We start from the raw sequence: 19,390 nt of genomic DNA on the forward strand, positions 1-19,390 counted from the left end.
ATGATCAAGTACACTGTTCCTTATGTTGATCTCTAAATAAAATATACATGTATATATACATATGTGAAAAATTCCTCTCAGCATGTACAATCAGAGAAATAGTTTCTCTACGGGTGACTCAGCACCGTAACTTGTATTGTGCCATTTATTGTATAATGATAATAAATTGGCAAAAATTTCATCTTTCTGTTTCTATTTGCTACCAGATTGCTCAGGGTTAAGTTTTATGATCAACCGCAGTGTTTCTAGGTATTCTACATAATTATCCCCTACTTTTATTGCTTAACTCTTATCCTTATTTTAATGATTTTATTGTATTTGTGCTTTTTATTATCTGAAGACTAATTCTGTTTGGAAGGAGGCCCAGTGTAAATAATAAATGAGAACTTCAGGACGCCAGGCACTTGAGGTACGTAGAAAACAAAGTCAACTGTGGGTGCAAAAACATGAGAAAGGGAAAGACGGAGTAAAACACAGAGTCATTTACTTCATGATTTTTCATAGAGAGAATACAAATTAAAAAGTTATGCCATCTGGATTTTGCCCTCTAAGATGGTAAGCCACATTGCACACATTAACATTCCTTTTATTTCTTTCTAGTGAGTTCTTTTGGCTTTTATTTTTAAAAATTTTGAAGACAAAGTAGAAGGGGAAAATTACTAGACAGCAATTTGTAGAAAGCAAAATTTAATAAGTACTTAATAGTATCTACTAAATACAATTATAATGCTAGACTTTGGGGATCTTCCCATATAAATATCCTTAAGATATTTCATTCAGAATTTGAAATTCATCTTAAATAAAAGAAAAATAAAAAGGAGGGAAGTTTGCTACATAAATGGAAAGAGTAAGCATGAGATTGCCAACTAAAAATTGTTACTTGCCATCTACCTCTGCAAGGATGAGGTCACTAGCCACTGCAGTCACCAACCTTCAACACACCCTGAAAGGAGTTCAGGGTGAGATCAGTAATGAAGCACTCTGTGCTCTGGGAAAAACTGGCAGAACAGGCCTTCAGATAGCCAGCTATTTTCAGGAGATTTTATGGGCCCAGTTTCTTGCATCTTCTCATATCTAGAAAAGCAGCACTAAAATCATTAACAGAGACATCTGCTCCTCGTGACTAGCAACAACCTTCTTGTGACTAGCAGCAATCTTCTGCCAAAATATGTGCTTGACTGCATGTATCCCCTTCACCACAGTTACGTATATACTGACTACCCCCTACCTCTTTGGAGCAGTTCCTCAGAGCTATCTGAGATGCTGTCTCCCAGGCTATAGTCCTCATTTTGCCTCAAATAAAGCTTAACTCACAACTCTCATGTTATGCAGTTTTTTTCAGTCGACATGATGAGGAAAACACTAAGGGTTTTGCTACCCAGGTTTTGGAGAGGCCATCCATCTCCAAAGCAAAGAGAATAACATTCCAAGTAATACCACTGGTCAGAAAAAATGCCCTGTGTACTGTTTCTTTAAAACTTACTGAAAGACAGTCCTATGAAGGACAGAAAAAAAAAAAAATAAAGAATAGGAGTTTAAGAATAGAGAAGTTGTAATATTAAAAGAACACTATAGCCAATGATACTATGTAAAAAAAAAAAGTAAAACTAATTGCTGTAAGCACTGTATCAAAGCTGAAAGCAAAAACATTAATTTGAAATTAAATATAAGATGAATTCATTTTCTTAGTTCAGTCACCCAAGGCAATGGAAATGAAAGCAAAAATAAACAAGTGGGACCTAATCAAACTTACAAGCTTCTATACAGCAAAGGAAACCACAAACAAAACAAAAAGACAACCTACAGACTGGGAGAAAATATTTGCAAATGATGTGACCGACAAGGGCTCAATTTCAAAAATATATAAACAGCTCACACAACTCAATAACAAAAAAAGCAAAAAACCCAATCAAAAAATGGGCAGAACACCTAAATAGACCCTTCTCCAAAGAAGACATACAGATGGCCAATAGGGACATGAAAAGATGCTCATCATCGCTAATTATTAGAGAAATGCAAATCAAAACTACAATGAGGTACCACCACACACCAGTCAGAATGGCCATCATTAAAAAGTCTAAAAATAATAAATGTTGGAGAGGGTGTTGAGAAAAGGGAACCCTCTTAGACTGTTGGTGGGAATGTAAATTGGTGCAGCCATTATGGAAAACAGTATGGAGGTTGCTCAAGAAACTAAAAATAGAGTTGCAATATGATCCAGCAATCCTACTCCTGGGCATATACCCAGACATAACTATAATTTGAAAAGATACAAGCACCCCTATGTTCATAGCAGTACTATTCACAATAGCCAAGACATGGAAATAACCTAAATGTCCATTGAAGGATGAATGGAGGAAGAAGGAGTGAGATAGATAGATATACACACACACACACACACACACACACACACACACAATGGAATACTACTCAGCCATAAAAAAGAATGAAAAATGCATTTGTAGCAACATGGATGGACCTAGAGATTATCATACTAAGCAAAGTCAGTCAGAAGGTAAAAGACAAATATCATATGATATCACTTATATGTGGAATCTAAAATACAACACAAATGAACAGATCTACGAAACAGAAACAGACTCACAGACATGGAGAACAGACTTGTGGTTGCCAAGTGGGGGAGGAGTGTGTGGGAGGGAAGGATTGGGAGTTTGGGATTAACAGATACAAACTATTATATATAGGATGGATAAACAATAATGTCCTACTGTATAGCACAAGGAACTATATTCAATATCCTGTGATAAACCATAATGGAAAAGAATATGAAAAAGAATATATATGTATTACTGAGTCACTTTGCTGTACAGCTGAAATTAACACAACATTGTAAATCAACTATACTTCAATAAAATAATTTTTAACATCTTTATTGGAGTATAATTGCTTTACAATGTTGTGTTGGTTTCTGCTGTATAACAAAGTGAATCAGCTATATGCATATGTATATCCCCATATTGCTTCACTCTTGCATCTCCCTCCCACCATCCTTATCCCACCCCTCTAGGTGGTCACAAAGCACCGAGCTGATCTCCCTGTGCAATGCAGCTGCTTCCCACTAGTTATCTATTTTACATTTGGTAGTGTATGTAGTCAATGCTACTCTCTTAACTTCATCCCAGTTTACACTTCCCCCTCCCCGTGTCCTCAAAACCATTCTCTACAGCTGTGTCTTTATTCCTGTCCTGCCCCTAGGTTCATCAGAACCATTTTTTTTTCTTAGATTCCATATATATGTGTTACCATACAGTATTTGTTTCACTCTTTCTGACTTACTTCACTCTGTATGACAGACTCTAGGACCATCCACCTCACTACAAATAACTCAATTTCGTTTCTGTTTATGGCTGAGTAATATTCCATTGTATATATGTGCCACATCTTCTTTATCCATTCATCTGTCGATAGACACTTAGGTTGCTTCCACGTCCTGGCTATTGTAAATAGTGCTGCAATGAACACTGTGGTACATGACTCTTTTTGAATTATGGTTTTCTCAGGGTGTATGCCAAGTAGTGGGATTGCTGGGTCATATGGTAGTTCTATTTTTAGTTTTTTAAGGAACCTCCATACTGTTCTCCATAGTGGCTGTATCAATTTACATTCCCACCAACAGTGCAAGAGGGTTCCCTTTTCTCCACACCCTCTCCAGCATTTATTGTTTGTAGATTTTTTGATGATGGCCATTCTGACCGGTGTGAGATGATATCTCATTGTAGTTTTGATTTGCATTTCTCTAATGATTAATGATGTTGAGCATTCTTTCATGTGTTTATTGGCAATCTGTATATCTTCTTTGGAGAAATATCTATTTAGGTCTTCTGCCCATTTTTGGATTGGGTTGTTTGTTTTTTTGTTATTGAGCTGCATGAGCTGCTTGTAAATTTTGGAGATTAATCCTTTGTCAGTTGCTTCATTTGCAAATATTTTCTCCCATTCTGAGGGTTTTCTTTTGGTCTTGTTTATGGTTTCCTTTGCTGTGCAAAAGCTTTTAATTTTCATTACATCCCATTTGTTTATTTCTGTTTTTATTTCCATTTCTCTAGGAGGTGGGTCAAAAAGGATTCTGCTGTGATTTATGTCATAGAGTGTTCTGCCTATGTCTTCCTCTAAGAGTTTTATAGTGTCTGGCCTTACATTTAGGACTTTAATCCATTTTGAGTTTATTTTTGTGTATGGTGTTAGGGAGTGTTCTAATTTCATTTTTTACAGGTAGCTGTCCAGTTTTCCCAGCACTACTTATTGAAGAGGCTGTCTTTTCTCCATTGTACACTCTTGCCTCCTTTATCAAAGATAAGATGACCATATGTGCATGCGTTTATCTCAGGGCTTTCTATCCTGTTCCATTGATCTATATTTCTGTTTTTGTGCCAAGACCATACTGTCTCGATTACTGTAGCTTTGTAGTATAGTTTGAAGTCAGAGAGCCTGATTCCTCCAGCTCCATTTTTCTTTCTCAAGATTGTTTTGGGAGAGACTTTCAAGATGGCAGAGGAGTAAGATGTGGAGATCAACTTCCTCCCCACAAATACATCACAAATACATCTACATGTGGAACAACTCCTACAGAACACATACTGAACGCTGGTAGAAGACCTCAGACTTCCCATAAGGCAAGAAACTCCCCATGTACCTGGGTAGGTCAAAAGAAAAAAGAAAACACAGAGACAAAAGAATAGGGACAGGACTTGCATCTCTGGGAGGGAGCTGTGAAGAAGGAAAAGTTTCCACACACTAGAAAGCCCCTTCACAGGCAGAGACGAGTGGTGGGCTGGGGGGAAGCTTCCGGGCCATGGAGGAGAGCGCAGCAATACGGGTGCAGAGGGCAAAGCGGAGAGACTTCCACACAGAGGATCGGTGCCTACCAGCACTCACCAGCCTGGAAGGCTTGTCTGCTCATCCGCCGAGGTGGGTGGGGGCTAGGAGCTGAGGCTCGGGCTTCGGAATTCAGATCCCAGGAGGAGGACTGGGGTTGGCTTCATGAACACAGCCTGAAGGGGGCTAGTGCACCACAGCTAACCCGAAGGGAGTCTGGGGAAAAGTCTCGAACTGCCTAAGAGGCAAGAGACCATTGTTCCATCAGATACCCCCTGGCTCCACGTAATATCAAATGGCAAAAGCTCTCCCAGAGATCTCCATCTCAATGCTAACACGCAGCTCCACTCAACGACCAGCAAGCTCCAGTGCTGGACACCCTATGCCAAACAACTAGCAAGACAGGAACACGATCCCACCCATTAGCAGAGAGGCTGCCTAAAATCATAATAAGGTCACAGACACCCCAAAACACACCACTGGACGTGGTCCTGCCCACCAGAAAGACAAGATCCAGCCTCATCCACCAAAACATATGCACTAGTCCCCTGCACCAGGAAGCCTACACAACCCACTGAACCAACCTTAGCCACTGGGGGTAGACACCAAAAACAACGGGATCTACAAATCTGCAGCCTGCGAAAAGGAGACCCCAAACACAGTAAGTTAAGCAAAATGAGAAGACAGAGAAACACACAGCAGATGAAGGAGCAAGGTAAAAACCCACCAGGGCAAACAAATGAAGAGGAAATAGGCAGTCTACCTGAAAAAGAATTCAGAATAATGATAGTAAAGATGATCCAAAATCTTGGAAATAGAATGGAAAAAATACAAGAAATGTTTAACAAGGACCTAGAAGAACTAAAGAGCAAACAAACAATGATGAACAACACAATAAATGAAATTAAAAATTCTCTAGAAGGAATCAATAGCAGAATAACTGAGGCAGAAGAACGCATAAGTGACCTGGAAGATAAAATAGTGTAAATAACTACTGCAGAGCAGAATAAAGAATGAAAAGAACTGAGGACAGTCTCAGAGACCTCTGGGACAACATTAAATGCACCAAGAGTCGAATTATAGGGGTCCCAGAAGAAGAAGAGAAAAAGAAAGGGACTGAGAAAATATTTGAAGAGATTGTAGTTGAAAACTTCCTTAATATGGGAAAGGAAATAGTCAGTCAAGTCCAGGAAGCACAGAGAGTCCCATACAGGATAAATCCAAGGAGAAACATGCCAAGACACATATTAATCAAACTATCAAAAATTAAAGACAAAGAAAAAATATTAAAAGCAGCAAGGGAAAAACAAAAATTAACATACAGGGAATCCCTATAAGGTTAACAGCTGATCTTTCAGCAGAAACTTTGCAAGCCAGAACGGAGTGGCAGGACATATTTAAAGTGATGAAAGGGAAAAACTTACAACCATGATTACTCTACCCAGAAAGGATCTCATTCACATTCGATGGAGAAATTAAAACCTTAACAGACAAGCAAAAGCTAAGAGAATTCAGCACCACCAAACCAGCTTTACAACAAATGCTAAAGGAACTTCTCTAGGCAGGAAACACAAGAGAAGGAAAAGACCTACAATAACAAACCCAAAACAATGAAGAAAATGGTAATAGGAACATACATATCAATAATTACCTTAAGTGTAAATGGATTAAATGCTCCAACCAAAAGACATAGACTGGCTGAATGGATACGAAAACAAGATCCGTATATATGCTGTCTACAAGAGACCCACTTCAGACCTAGGGACACATACAGACTGAAACTGAGGGGATGGAAAAAGATATTCCATGCAAATGGATACCAAAGGAAAGCTGGAGTAGCAATTCTCATATCAGACAAAATAGACTTTAAAATAAAGACTATTACAAGAAACAAAGAAGGACACTACATAATGATCAAGGGATCAATCCAAGAAGAAGATATAACAATTGTAAATATTTATGCACCCAACATAGGAGCACCTCAATACATAAGGCAAATGTTAACAGCCATAAAAGGGGAAATTGACAGTAACACAGTCATACTAGGGGACTTTAACAGCCCACTTTCACCAATGGACAGATCATCCAAAATGAAAATAAATAAGGAAACACAAGCTTTAAGTGATACATTAAACAAGATGGACTTAATTGATATATATAGGACCTTCCATCCAAAAACAACAGAATTCACTTTCTTCTCAAGTGCTCATGGAACATTCTCCAGGATAGATCATATCTTGGGTCGCAAATCAAGCCTTGGTAAATTTAAGAAAACTGAAATCGTATCAGGTATCTTTTCCAACCACAACGCTATGAGACTAGATATCAATTACAGGAAAAAAATCTGTAAACATTACAAACACATGGAGGCTAAACAATACACTAAATAACCAAGAGATCACTGAATAAATCAAAGAGGAAATCAAAAAATACCTAGAAACAAATGACAGTGAAAAAATGACGACCCAAAACCTAAGCGATGCAGCAAAATCAGTTCTAAGAGGGAAGTATATAGCAATACAGTCCTACCTCAAGAAACAAGAAACATCTCAAATAAAGACACTAACCTTATACCTATAGCAATTAGAGAAAGAAGAACAAAAAAACCTCAAAGTTAGCAGAAGGAAAGAAATCATAAAGATCAGATCAGAAATAAATGAAAAAGAAATGAAGGAAACAATAGCAAAGATCAATAAAACTAAAAGCTGGTTCTTTGAGAAGATAAACAAAATTGATAAACCATTAGCAAGACTCATGAAGAAAAAATGGGAGAAGACTCAAATTAATAGAATTAGAAGTGAAAATGCAGAAGTAACAACTGACACTGCAGAAATACAAAAGGATCATGAGAGATTACTACAAGCAACTATATGCCAATAAAATGGACAATATGGAAGAAATGAACACATTCTTAGAAAAGCACAACCTTCCGAGACTGAACCAGGAAGAAATAGAAAATATAAACAGACCAATCACAAGCACTGAAATTGAGACTGTGATTAAAAATCTTCCAACAAACAAAAGCCCAGGACCAGATGTCTTCACAGGCGAATTCTATCAAACATTTAGAGATGAGCTAACACCTATCCTTCTCAAACTCTTCCAAAATATAGCAGAAGGAGGAACACTCCCAAACTCATTCTATGAGGCCACCATCACCACCAAACCAGACAAAGATGTCACAAAGAAAGAAAACTACAGGCCAATACCACTGATGAACACAGATGCAAAAATCCTCAATAAAATACTAGCAAACAGAATCCAATAGCACATTAAAAGGATCATATACCATGATCAAGTGGGGTTAATCCCAGGAATGCAAGGATTCTTCAATATATGCAAATCAATCAATGTGATAAACCATATTAACAAATTGAAAAAGAAAAACCATATGATCATCTCAATAGATGCAGAATAAGCTTTCGAGAAAATTCTACACCCATTTATGATAAAAACCCTCCAGAAAGTAGGCATAGAGGGAACTTACCTCAACATAATAAAGGCCATATATGACAAACCCACAGCCAACATCGTTCTCAATGGTGAGAAACTGAAACCATTTCCTCTTAAGATCAGGAACAAGACAAGGTTGTCCACTCTCACCACTATTATTCAACATAGTTTTGGAAGTTTTAGCCACAGCAATCAGGGAAGAAAAAGAAATAAAAGGAATCCAAATCGGAAAAGAAGAAGTAAAGCTGTCACTGTTTGCAGATGACATGATACTGTATATAGAGAATCGTAAAATCTACACAAAGACTCATAAATAAAAATATTCTTTACATATAGCAAAAAGAAAAAAGGGAAACAAAAATATTATTTGTTGGCAAATAGTTAAATAAATTATGGTATATTCATCCAATCAAATATCATACAGCCATGATGTTTTTGAAGAATATTAATCACATGAAAAAAGGTACCCACTTAATGTTAAATAAAAACAGCAGATACTAACCTAAATACATAGTACTAGCCCAATTACAGTAAAATGTACATAAATATGCAATACATAGGTACACAGAAAAACAGGGAAGGAATTACATTAAAGTTCAACAACTCTAAATAATTACAGATTTTTATTTTTTTCTTCAAACTTCTCTGTATTTTCAAAATTCTCTAATTGAATTCTCTATAATTTAAAAAGATATTAATTCTTTCAAAAAAAAACCTAGTAAACGAGTCTTTAGCTATATATTACATAATTTAAATGTTCAATTCCACTTACCTGTTGTCATAGTTGGACTAAACAGCCCCAGTACTGACACGCTAGAATAGGAGATCAGGTCTTTATGTAATTTCCCACTTAAATATTCTTCTGCTTCTTGGACAGATGTAATGTTCACTGGGCATGAAATCCTGTTGCTGGATGAATATTTAACTATATTCAAAATTAATTTTTAAAGATACTTTTCAGCTTGTAAAAAAAATAAAATATACTGAACGTAGCATATTCCACAGGATAAGCATCTGACAAAATAAAGACAAATACTATTCTAAACAAAAAATCAGCCTCATTAAACAAAATTTCTATCTCCCTAAAAGTGATGGAATGTAGTAGATAGGCTCTGCTCATTAATGTTTCCCCTGTGATCTCAATTCATACCTCCTTAACCTATCCAAAGTGTGTCAACAAAGTATGGGATTTAGAAGTTTTATAGACCTAACATTTTAAAAATCTTAGGGTGAAGCTGAATACTTACAGCTGGATAAATTTTAGGAGATCTTCAGTTCCTAGCATACCAGCGTAAGATACTGGGTTCTCGCCTTCCTTGTACATCTTTACAACAGGAAATTCAGTAACATTTTGCTTGGCACATACATGAGACCAATCTGCACAGTTTACTCTAGTAAGCAGCATAGTAGAGGTGCCTAAATAAAAGGAAAATGCACATTTTATAAATGTTAATGTAGAAAACTCATTTGTTGAGAATTGTCAATATTTTTTATATCCCATTCTTTTTTTTTAATCTTTATTGGAGTATAATGGCTTCACACTACTGTGTCAGTTTCTGTTGCACAACAAAGCCAATCAGCCATATGCATACACATGTCCCCATATCTCCTCCCTCTTGAGCCTCCCTCCCACCCCTCTAGGTCATCGCAAAGCACCAAGCTGATCTCCCAGTGCTATGCTGCTGCTCCCCACCCGCCAACTATTTCACATTCAGTAGTGTGTATATGTCGATGTTACTCTCACTTCGCCCCAGCTTCGCCCTCCCACCCCATGTCCACAAGTCCATTTTCTATGTCTACCACTTTATTCCTGCCCTGCAACTAGGTTCATCAGTACCATTTTTTTGGGGGGAGGGATTCCATATATATGCATTAGCATATGGTATTTTTCTCTTTCTTACTTCACTCTGTATGACAGACTCTAGGTCCATCCACCTCACTACAAATAACTCAATTTTGTTCCTTTTATGGCTGAGTAATATTCCATTCTATATATGTGTCACATCTTCTTTATCCATTCATCTGTCGACGGACACTTAGGTTGCTTCCATGTCCTGGCTATTGTAAATAGAGCTGCAATGAACACTGTGGTACATGACTCTTTTTGAATTATGGTTTTCTCAGGGTATATGCCCAGTAGTGGGATTGCTGGGTCGTATGGTAGTTCTATGTTTAGTTTTTTAAGGAACCCCCATACTGTTTTCCATAGTGGTTGTATCAATTTACATTCCCACCAACAGTGCAGAAGGGTTCCCTTTTCACCACGCCCTTTCCAGCATTTATTGTTTCTAGATTTTTTGATAATAACCATTCTGACCGGCATGAGGTGATACCTCTTTGTAGTTCTGATTTGCATTTCACTACTAATTAGTGATGTTGAGCATCTTTTCATGTGCCTCTTGGCCATCTGTATGCCTTCCTTGGTGAAATGTCAATTTAGGTCTTCTGCCCATTTTTTTTTTTTTAATTTATTTATTTATGGCTGTGTTGGGTCTTCATTTCTGTGTGAGGGCTTTCTCTAGTTGTGGCAAGTGGGGGCCACTCTTCATCGCGGTGCGCAGGCCTCTCACTATCGTGGCCTCTCTTGTTGCGGAGCACAGGCTCCAGACGCGCAGGCTCAGTAATTGTGGCTCACGGGCCCAGTTGCTCCGCAGCATGTGGGATCTTCCCAGACCAGGGCTCGAACCCGTGTCCCCTGCATTGGCAGGCAGATTCTCAACCACTGCGCCACCAGGGAAGCCCCCTTCTGCCCATTTTTTTAACTGGATTTTTTTTTTGATATTGAGCTCCATGAGCTGTTTGTATATTTTGGAGATGAATCCTTTGTCTGTTGTTTCATTTGCAAATATTTTCTCCCATTCTGAGGGTGGTCTTTTTTGTCTTGTTTATGGTTTCCTTGGCTGTGCAAAAGCTTTTAAGTTTAATTAAGTCCTATTTGTTTATTTTTGTTTTTATTTCTGTTACTCTAGGAGGTGGGTCAAAAAAGATCTTATGTCAAAGAGTGTTTTTCCTCTAAGAGTTTTACAGTGTCTGGTCTTACATTTGAGTCTTTAATCCATTTGGAGTTTATTTTTGTGTATGGTGTTAAGTAGTGTTCTAATTTCATTCTTTTAAGTGTAGCTGTCCAGTTTTCCCAGCACTTATTGAAGAGGTTGTCTTTTCTCCATTGTATGTTCTTGCCTCCTTTGTCATAAATTAAGTGCCCATATGTGCATGGGTTTATCTCTGGGCATTCTATCCTGTATCATTGATCTATATTTCTGTTTTTGTGTCAGGGAGCCTGATTCCTCCAATTCCGTTTTTCTTTCTCAAGATTGCTTTGGCTATTGGGGATCTTTTGTGTTTCCATATGAATTGTAAAATTTTTTCTTCTAATTCTGTGAAGGATTCCATTGGTAGTTTGATAGGGATTTCATTGAATTTGTAGATTGCTTTGAGTAGTATAGTCATTTTCACAATATTGAATCTTCTAATCCAAGAACATGGTATATTTCTCCATCTGTTTATGTCATCTTTGATTTCTTTCAGCATTGTTTTATAGTTTCTGAGTAGAAGTCTTTCGTCTCCTTAGGCAGGTTTATTCCTAGGTATTTTATTCTTTTTGTTGCAGTGGTAAATGGGAGTGTTTCCTTAATTTCTCTTTCTGATTTTTTGTTGTTGGTGTATAGGAATGCCAGAGATTCCTGTGCATTAATTTTGTATCCTGCAACCTTACCAAGTTCATTGATTAGTTCTAGTAGTTTTCTGGTGGCATCTTTAGGATCTTCTATGAATAGTATCATGTCATTGGCAAACAGTGACAGTTTTATTTCTTCTTTTCCAATTTGTATTCCTTTTATTTCTTTTTCTTCTCTGATTGCTGTGGCTAGGACTTCCAAAACTATGTTGAATAAGAGTGGCAAGAGTGGACATCCTTGTCTTGTTCCTGATCTTAGTGGAAATGCTTTCAGTTTTTTACCATTGAGTATGATGCTTGCTGGGGGTTTGTCATATATGGCCTTTATTATGTTGAGGTAGGTTCCTCTCTATGCCCATTTACTGGAGAGTTTTATCATAAATCGATGTTGAATTTTGTCAAAAGCTTTTCCTGCATCTATTGAGATGATCATATGGTTTTTATTCCTGAATTTGTTAATGTGGTGTATCACATTGATTGATTTGCATATATTGAAGAATCCTTGCATCCCTGGGATAAATCCCACTTGATCATGGTGTATGATCCTTTTAATGTGCTGTTGGATTCTGTTTGCTAGTATTTTGTTCAGGATTTTTGCATCTATGTTCATCAGTGATATTGGTCTATAATTTTCATTTTTTTGTGATATCTTTTTCTGGTTTTGGTATCAGGGTGATGTGGTTTTGTAGAATGAATTTGGGAGTGTTTCTTCCTCTGCAATTTTTTGGAAGAGTTTGAAAGGGATCAGCATTAGCTCTTCTCTAAATGTTTGATAGAATTCGCCTGTGAAGCCATCTGGTCCTGGACTTCTGTTTCTTGGAAAATTTTAAATTCTGGTTTCAATTTCATTACTTGTGATAGGTCTGTTTATACTTTTAATTCTTCCTGGTTCCATCTTGGAAAGTTCTGTCCATTTGTCCAAGAATTTGTCCATTTCTTCATGGTTGTCCATTTTATTGGCGTATAGTTGTTTGTAGTAGTCTCTTATAATCCTTTGTATTTCTGCAATGTCAGTTGTGATTTCTCCTTTTACATTTCTAATTTTATTGATTTGAGTCCTCTCCCTTTTTCTCTTGATGAGTCTGGCTTAGGGTTTATCAATATTGTTATCTTCTCAAAGAACCAGCTTTTAGTTTTATTGATCTTTGCTATTGTTGTCTTTGTTTCTACTTCATTTATTTCTGCTTTTACTGTATCCCATAGGTTTGGGGTCATTGTGATTTCATCGTCATTTGTTTCTATGTATTTTTTTATTTCTTCTTTGATTTCTTCAGTGATCTCTTGGTTATTTAGTAGTGCACTATTTAGCCTCCATGTATTTGTGTTTTTTACAGGTTTTTTTCCTGTAATTGATTTCCAATCTCATAGCGTTGTAGTCAGAAAAGTTGCATAATACAATTTCAATTTTCTTAAATTTTCCAAGGCTTGATTTGTGACCCAAGATGTGATCTATCCTGGAGAATGTTCCATGTGCACTTGAGAAGAAAGTGTATTCTGCCACTTTTGGGTGAAATGTTCTATAAATATCAATTAGATCTATCTGGTCTATTGTGTCATTTAAAGTTTGTGTTTCATTATTTATTTTCTGTCTGGATGATCTATCCATTGGTGTAAGTGGGGTGTTAAAGTCCCCTACTATTATTGTGTTACTGTCGATTTCTCCTTTCATGGTTGTTAGCATTTTCCTTATGTATTGAGGTGCTCCTATGTTGGGTACATAAATATTTATAATTGTTATATCTTCTTCTTGGATTGATCCTTTGATCATTATGTAGTGTCCCTCCTTATCTCTTGTAACAGACTTCATTTTAAAGTCTATTTTATCTGATATGAGTATTGCTACTACAGCTTTCTTTTGATTTCCATTTGCATGGAATATCTTTTTCCATCCCTTCACTTTCAGTCTGTATGTGTCTCTAGGTCTGAAGTGGGTCTCTTGTAGACAGCATATATATGGGTCTTGTTTTTGTATCCATTCAGCCAGTCTGTGTCTTTTGGTTGGGGCAGTTAATCCATTTACATTCAAGGTTATTATCGATATGTATGTTCCTATTACCATTTTCTTAATTGTTTTGGGTTTGTTTTTGTGGGTCTTTTTCTTCTCTTGTATTTCCCACTCAGAGAAGTTTCTTTAGCATTTATTGTAAAGCTGGTTTGGTGGTGCTGAACTCTCTTAGCTTTTGCTTATCTGAAAAGCTTTTGACTTCTCCATCGAATCTGAATGAGATCCTTGCTGGGTAGAGTAATCTTGGTTGTAGGTTTTTCTCTTTCATCACTTTAAGTATATCCTGCCATTCCCTTCTGGCCTGCAGTTTCCGCTGAAAAATCAGCTGATAACCTTATGGGGATTCCTTTGTATGTTATTTTTTGTTTTTCCCTTGATGCTTTTATTATTTTTTCTTTGAATTTAATTTTTCTTGATTTAATATATGTCTTGGTGTGTTTTTCCTAGAGTTTATCCTGTATGGGACTCTCTGTGCTTCCTGGACTTGACTATTTCCTTTCCCATGTTAGGGAAGTTTTCAACTATAATCTCTTCAAATATTTTCTCAGACCCTTTCTTTTTCTCTTCTTCTTCTGGGGCCCCAGTAATTCGAATGTTGGTGCATTTTGTGTTGTCCCAGGGGTCTCTGAGATTGTCTTCTTTTCATTCTTTTTTCTTTTTTCTGCTCCTCAGCAGTTTTCACCATGTTGTCTTCCAGCTCACTTATTCGTTCTTCTGCATCCGTTATTCTGTTATTGACTCCTTCTAGTGTATTTTTCATTTCCGTTATTGTGTTGTTCATCTCTGTTGTTTGTTCTTTACTTCTTCTAGATCTTTGTTAAACATTTCGTGTATTTTCTCAATCCATGCCTCCATTCTATTTCCGAGATTCTGGATCATCTTTATTATCATTAATATAAATTCTTTTTCAGGTAGATTGCTTATTTCCTCTTCATTTATTTGCTCTTGTAGGTTTTTACCTTGATTCTTCATCTGTGACATATTTTTTTGCCATCTCATTGTTTTTTGTTTTTTTTTATGAGGGGGATTGTGTTCCTGTCTTACTGGTTCTTTGGCCCGAGGCTTCCAACACTGGAGTTTGTAGGCTATTGGGTAGAGCTGGGTGTTGGTGCTGAGATGAGGACCTCCTTGAGACCTCACTCTGATGAATATTCCCTGGGATCTGAGGTTCTCTGTTAGTCCAGTGGTTTGGACTCGGAGCTCCCACTGCAGGAGCTTTGGCCAGACCCCGGGCTTGTGAACCAGGATCCTGCAAGTTGCCGGTTCACTTTGTGGTTCCTCCCATCTCCTTGGGGATCAGAGTCCCCCACCAGCAGCTGGCAGGCGTCCTAGTTGTGGGGAGATGCTAACTCTGCATCTTCCCACCCAGCCTTCTTGACCCTGCCTCTATATCCCATTCTTATTACAACTTCTCAGCAGCATGAAATACTCCAGCTGAAACACTCTCTTCCCTTGATTTTCTGCAGCACCTTCCTTTATTGGCTCCCACCCCCACCCCCACCCCCGACTCTCTAGCTGTTCCTTTTTGGTCCCTTTTGCAGGCTCTTCTGCCAGTGGAGTCAGGAGTTCCCCCAAGGCTCAGTTTAAGCTGCTTTCTCTTCTTGTTCTACCCTCTCTTCTAGACAATCTCAATAATCATCGACAATCTAATGAATCCTAAATTTATAGCTTTGGCCCAGGCTCATCCTTTAAAGTTCCAGACCAATGTATTCTTACTGCCTTCTCTAATTCCCTTTGAATGGAAACATCCTCAAACTCAAGATGTCTAAAACAAATATGGTTTCTTTCCTCTGAATAGTGGTGAATATTGCCATCTTTGTATAACTCGGAAAACAAAGTATCATCTCTTGCACCTCCCCATTCCTAAACTCCACAGGTCTAATCACATCAATCAGCATGCCCTTCAATTTTACCACCTGAATTTTAAATACCTCTTATATCTGTCCCTTTCTCTTCACTGCCACTATTTATCATTTCTCCTAATTTATCTCCCTGAATTCGATATGTCTCTACACTGAAGCTAGAGATACCTTTTCAAAACTCAAATCTACTTTGCTACCAGCCCACACCCACCAGTTTCTGCAGTCAGGTCTTTTCACCCTTTCAGATCTCTGCACGTGTGACCACTTCAAGGAAGCCTCCTCTGACACCCTGATCTGCATCAGATTCCTATGCTCTTAGAGGACCAAGCTCTTTTCCCTATCTCATCATGTAATTATGTACTCATCTGTGTTGTTGTATGATTACAGCTCCCTGAGAGTAGGGACTGTGTCTGTTTTCCTTGTCACTGGTTTTCCAGCCCCTAGAGTGGTCCTTGAACATGAAACACCTTAAATATGTGTGTGAATAAACTAAACACATGGAATTCATCTAGGGCTTCACATACTCATCCTAAGTATTATAATTATTTATTTATTTAAAATATTATAATTTCTTCTCAGCCTAAGAAAACACATCATAGTGGAATCCCAAAGAGAAATTTCTACTTGTTCTATACTAATACAGTTGACCCTTGAATAACACAGGTTTCAACTGTGCAGGTCCACTTATATGTGGATTTTTTTCAATAGTAAATACTACAGTACTACACTTTCCAAGGTTGGATGAATCCATGGATGTGGAACCTCAGATATGGAGCAACCATGTATACAGAGGGCCAAATCTGTTATTCTCGGATTTTCTACTGCACGGAGGGTCAACACCCCTAATCCTTGTGTTGTTTAAGTCAACTGTATATGCAAGGCCCTCCAAAATGTGTAACTAATTAGGTGAAGAGATATCAAAAAACAAATGACAAAGCACCACACAACTCAGCTAATGAAAGGAAGGAATAAATTCTAATAAAAGGAAACTTTAATGTAATATTAGATCAAAGAAGGAATCTTTGTCTATCAATATAGGTTATATCCTACTTTAAGATGTTATCTACCCATATGATTAAAATTGTGAAATGCAGTATTTTAATATTTTATTGCCAAAAGTTTTAATACTGAAAATTCTTTCTTACATTTTAAATGATCCTAGATTATATCTCATAGATGCAATAACTTACCATCTTAGATTTAGTGTTAGCAATCTGTTTGATAATATAGGCAGGGTCTAGTCTGTCTTATTCACCACTATAAACCTGATGCCTAGTACAATGTCTGTTACATATTATGTGCCCCCAAAAAATTTGTGAAACGTGCCCTGATATGTCTTCGTGAACAAATTTTCAATGTTTACACTAAAGTATATTAATACCTGAATATTATATGAGCATATAAACAAAAATAAATCCTTATTCCTTGTAAAGTTGGATCTACTCTATAAAGTTCTCTAATCCTTTATTTTAATCATTTAGTCAATAAATATCTAGTGGTGCTTGTACTGGTGCTTGTTCAGACAATATCATATTATGTACTGCCACCCAAGGATAGAACAAGGTGTTATTACAAATGTAGTTCTTTCCCTTAAATAAGCATCCTCAATGGGTCTACTGCTAAAAATGTTATTATTCCTTTGTCCAAGTTGAAAACTTTGATGTTATCTTTAAAACTGGAAAAAGAATATTGATATATATCATTAAAAGTTATAAGCCTACTTATATTGAAGTTATCACATTTTTATTTTCTTTCCTGTAAAATGGTTTCAATACTTAATCATGTTTCAAATGGAAATAGTCTAATATTCTAAGATGACTGTAGTATTACATTCCACATACTTTATCAATGCAGCAATTCCAAACAGGGGTCTTAATTTAAAAGAAAAAACAAAACAGACTCTCTTAGCTACAGATACTATGTAATTATAAAAACTTGACATTTGCTGCCACCTTGTGACTGAGTATAAAATATTCTCCATCCTCTTGTACTAAGAGATAAAAAGTGGCTTTTTCCCAAGTCAACATGAGAGATTACAGGACTAAAGGACCAAACTATTACAATATTTTCCCAATTTACAAAATTACAGTATAGGCTTCACCATAGACACAAAACACTATTGTTACATATAGTATGCATTTCTATATTAAGCCTCATGAACTTCCAAAATAATCCATTTATCTGATATCTAATTAGTAACAGAATTGTTATTCATAAAGAACATACTAATCAAAAAAGGAAATCAAGCCCTAGGGTTGGTTATCTGCTTTTTTATTCTACAAACACATACAACTAAGAGTCCTTGCATTGAGGGGTCACATCTTTATTTGGTCATTAACAGAGAAGAAAGTTAGAGAATCTTTTTCCATTTTCATTTGGTATCTAACCAAATGGGCTGGGGAGGGGGGAATAATTCTATTATTCAGGGACATTATCCAATTACTATTTCATTGTGGTCTATATTTTCCGCTTTTTTCTTTCTTCTAATTATTTACCAATAAGGCTGGAAAACCTAAGAGAAGAAACTTAAATCTGTCTATAAATTGCAACCATAAAGGAGAATCTAAAAGAGAATGACAAGATTGCTTTAAAAAAAAAAAGTTAGGGATCACAGTATCTATAGACTTAATCATCTCTTCACTTGGGGAATGAAATAATCAAAAGTTGGATCAAATGTGGTTGGGAAATGAATGGAAGAGAAATGGTTCAAAAATGATTTTTTATACCTCTGATGTTTTTATTACTATACAACATGTTGCATTTAGGATTGACTTTCTGGAATCAATTTCTTGAGTTCACAAAAGTCCCCAATATAAATATATAAGTTGTATACCAGTACACATTTTCCACGAAATAAAACAAAATTTATGAAACTCTACTACATTTGCTTAATCATTTACTCAACAATTATTAAACACCAGATATTCTGTAATGTAATGCAATGCACCAAGTCCAGTGAACCGAGTATAAGCCACACTCTCCACCCATAAGGAACTTACTAAATAATGAAAGAGCCTGTAAGCTAGTGCCTCAAAACTAAATGGTGGATGCATTCCTGGAGTAGCCAAGAAAAAGCCTATTTAGCCATAATAGCTTTTATTAACAAGAAAAACAGAGTAGGAGGAAATCATATTAAAGATACAAAGCATGATATATTCTGTCATATTCAAATGATTACAAAACATTATACTTACCTAAGCCAACACTATCTCTCTCTTACTAATGCTAAGAGGCCTCCCTACTCCTCCTTTTTTCTTTGCTGGGATGGTGGCATAGACATTTTGAGTCCATTCCTTGGATTCTTATTTGTCTACCACTGAATCAGGTTTATAGAATAGTTAAAATAAAAAGATCCTGGCTATTAAAAAATATCCTAACTGTATAGCTTCAAGAACACTGGTATCTTAGTTCCTTCATTAGGATGTGGTCTTCTCTATCAAAATTTTATTTAATAGTATTTAGTATATATAGTGTTTAGTATATATTTAATAATATTTAACAGTAACTGGCACAGAGTAGGCACTCAATAAATGTTTGCTGAATGACTGAATTCAGCCA

At 36.6% G+C, this 19,390-nt stretch overlaps 1 protein-coding gene across 3 annotated transcripts in view; it reads right to left on the minus strand.

Annotated features, from left to right (window-relative positions):
• Positions 1 to 19,390, minus strand: part of TXNDC16 (thioredoxin domain containing 16) — a 112,169-nt gene that overhangs the window by 24,781 nt on the left and 67,998 nt on the right. For all 3 annotated transcript variants that reach the window (XM_061182558.1, XM_061182559.1, XM_061182560.1), the window contains 2 exons: positions 9,537 to 9,705; positions 9,062 to 9,198 (listed from right to left, as the gene is read on the minus strand). In XM_061182558.1, coding sequence (XP_061038541.1) covers positions 9,062 to 9,198; positions 9,537 to 9,705 — 306 coding nt within the window. The remainder of the gene's footprint in view (positions 1 to 9,061; positions 9,199 to 9,536; positions 9,706 to 19,390) is intronic.

This window comes from Eubalaena glacialis, chromosome 2 (assembly GCF_028564815.1).
Source record: "Eubalaena glacialis isolate mEubGla1 chromosome 2, mEubGla1.1.hap2.+ XY, whole genome shotgun sequence".
Lineage (NCBI taxonomy): Eukaryota > Metazoa > Chordata > Mammalia > Artiodactyla > Balaenidae > Eubalaena > Eubalaena glacialis.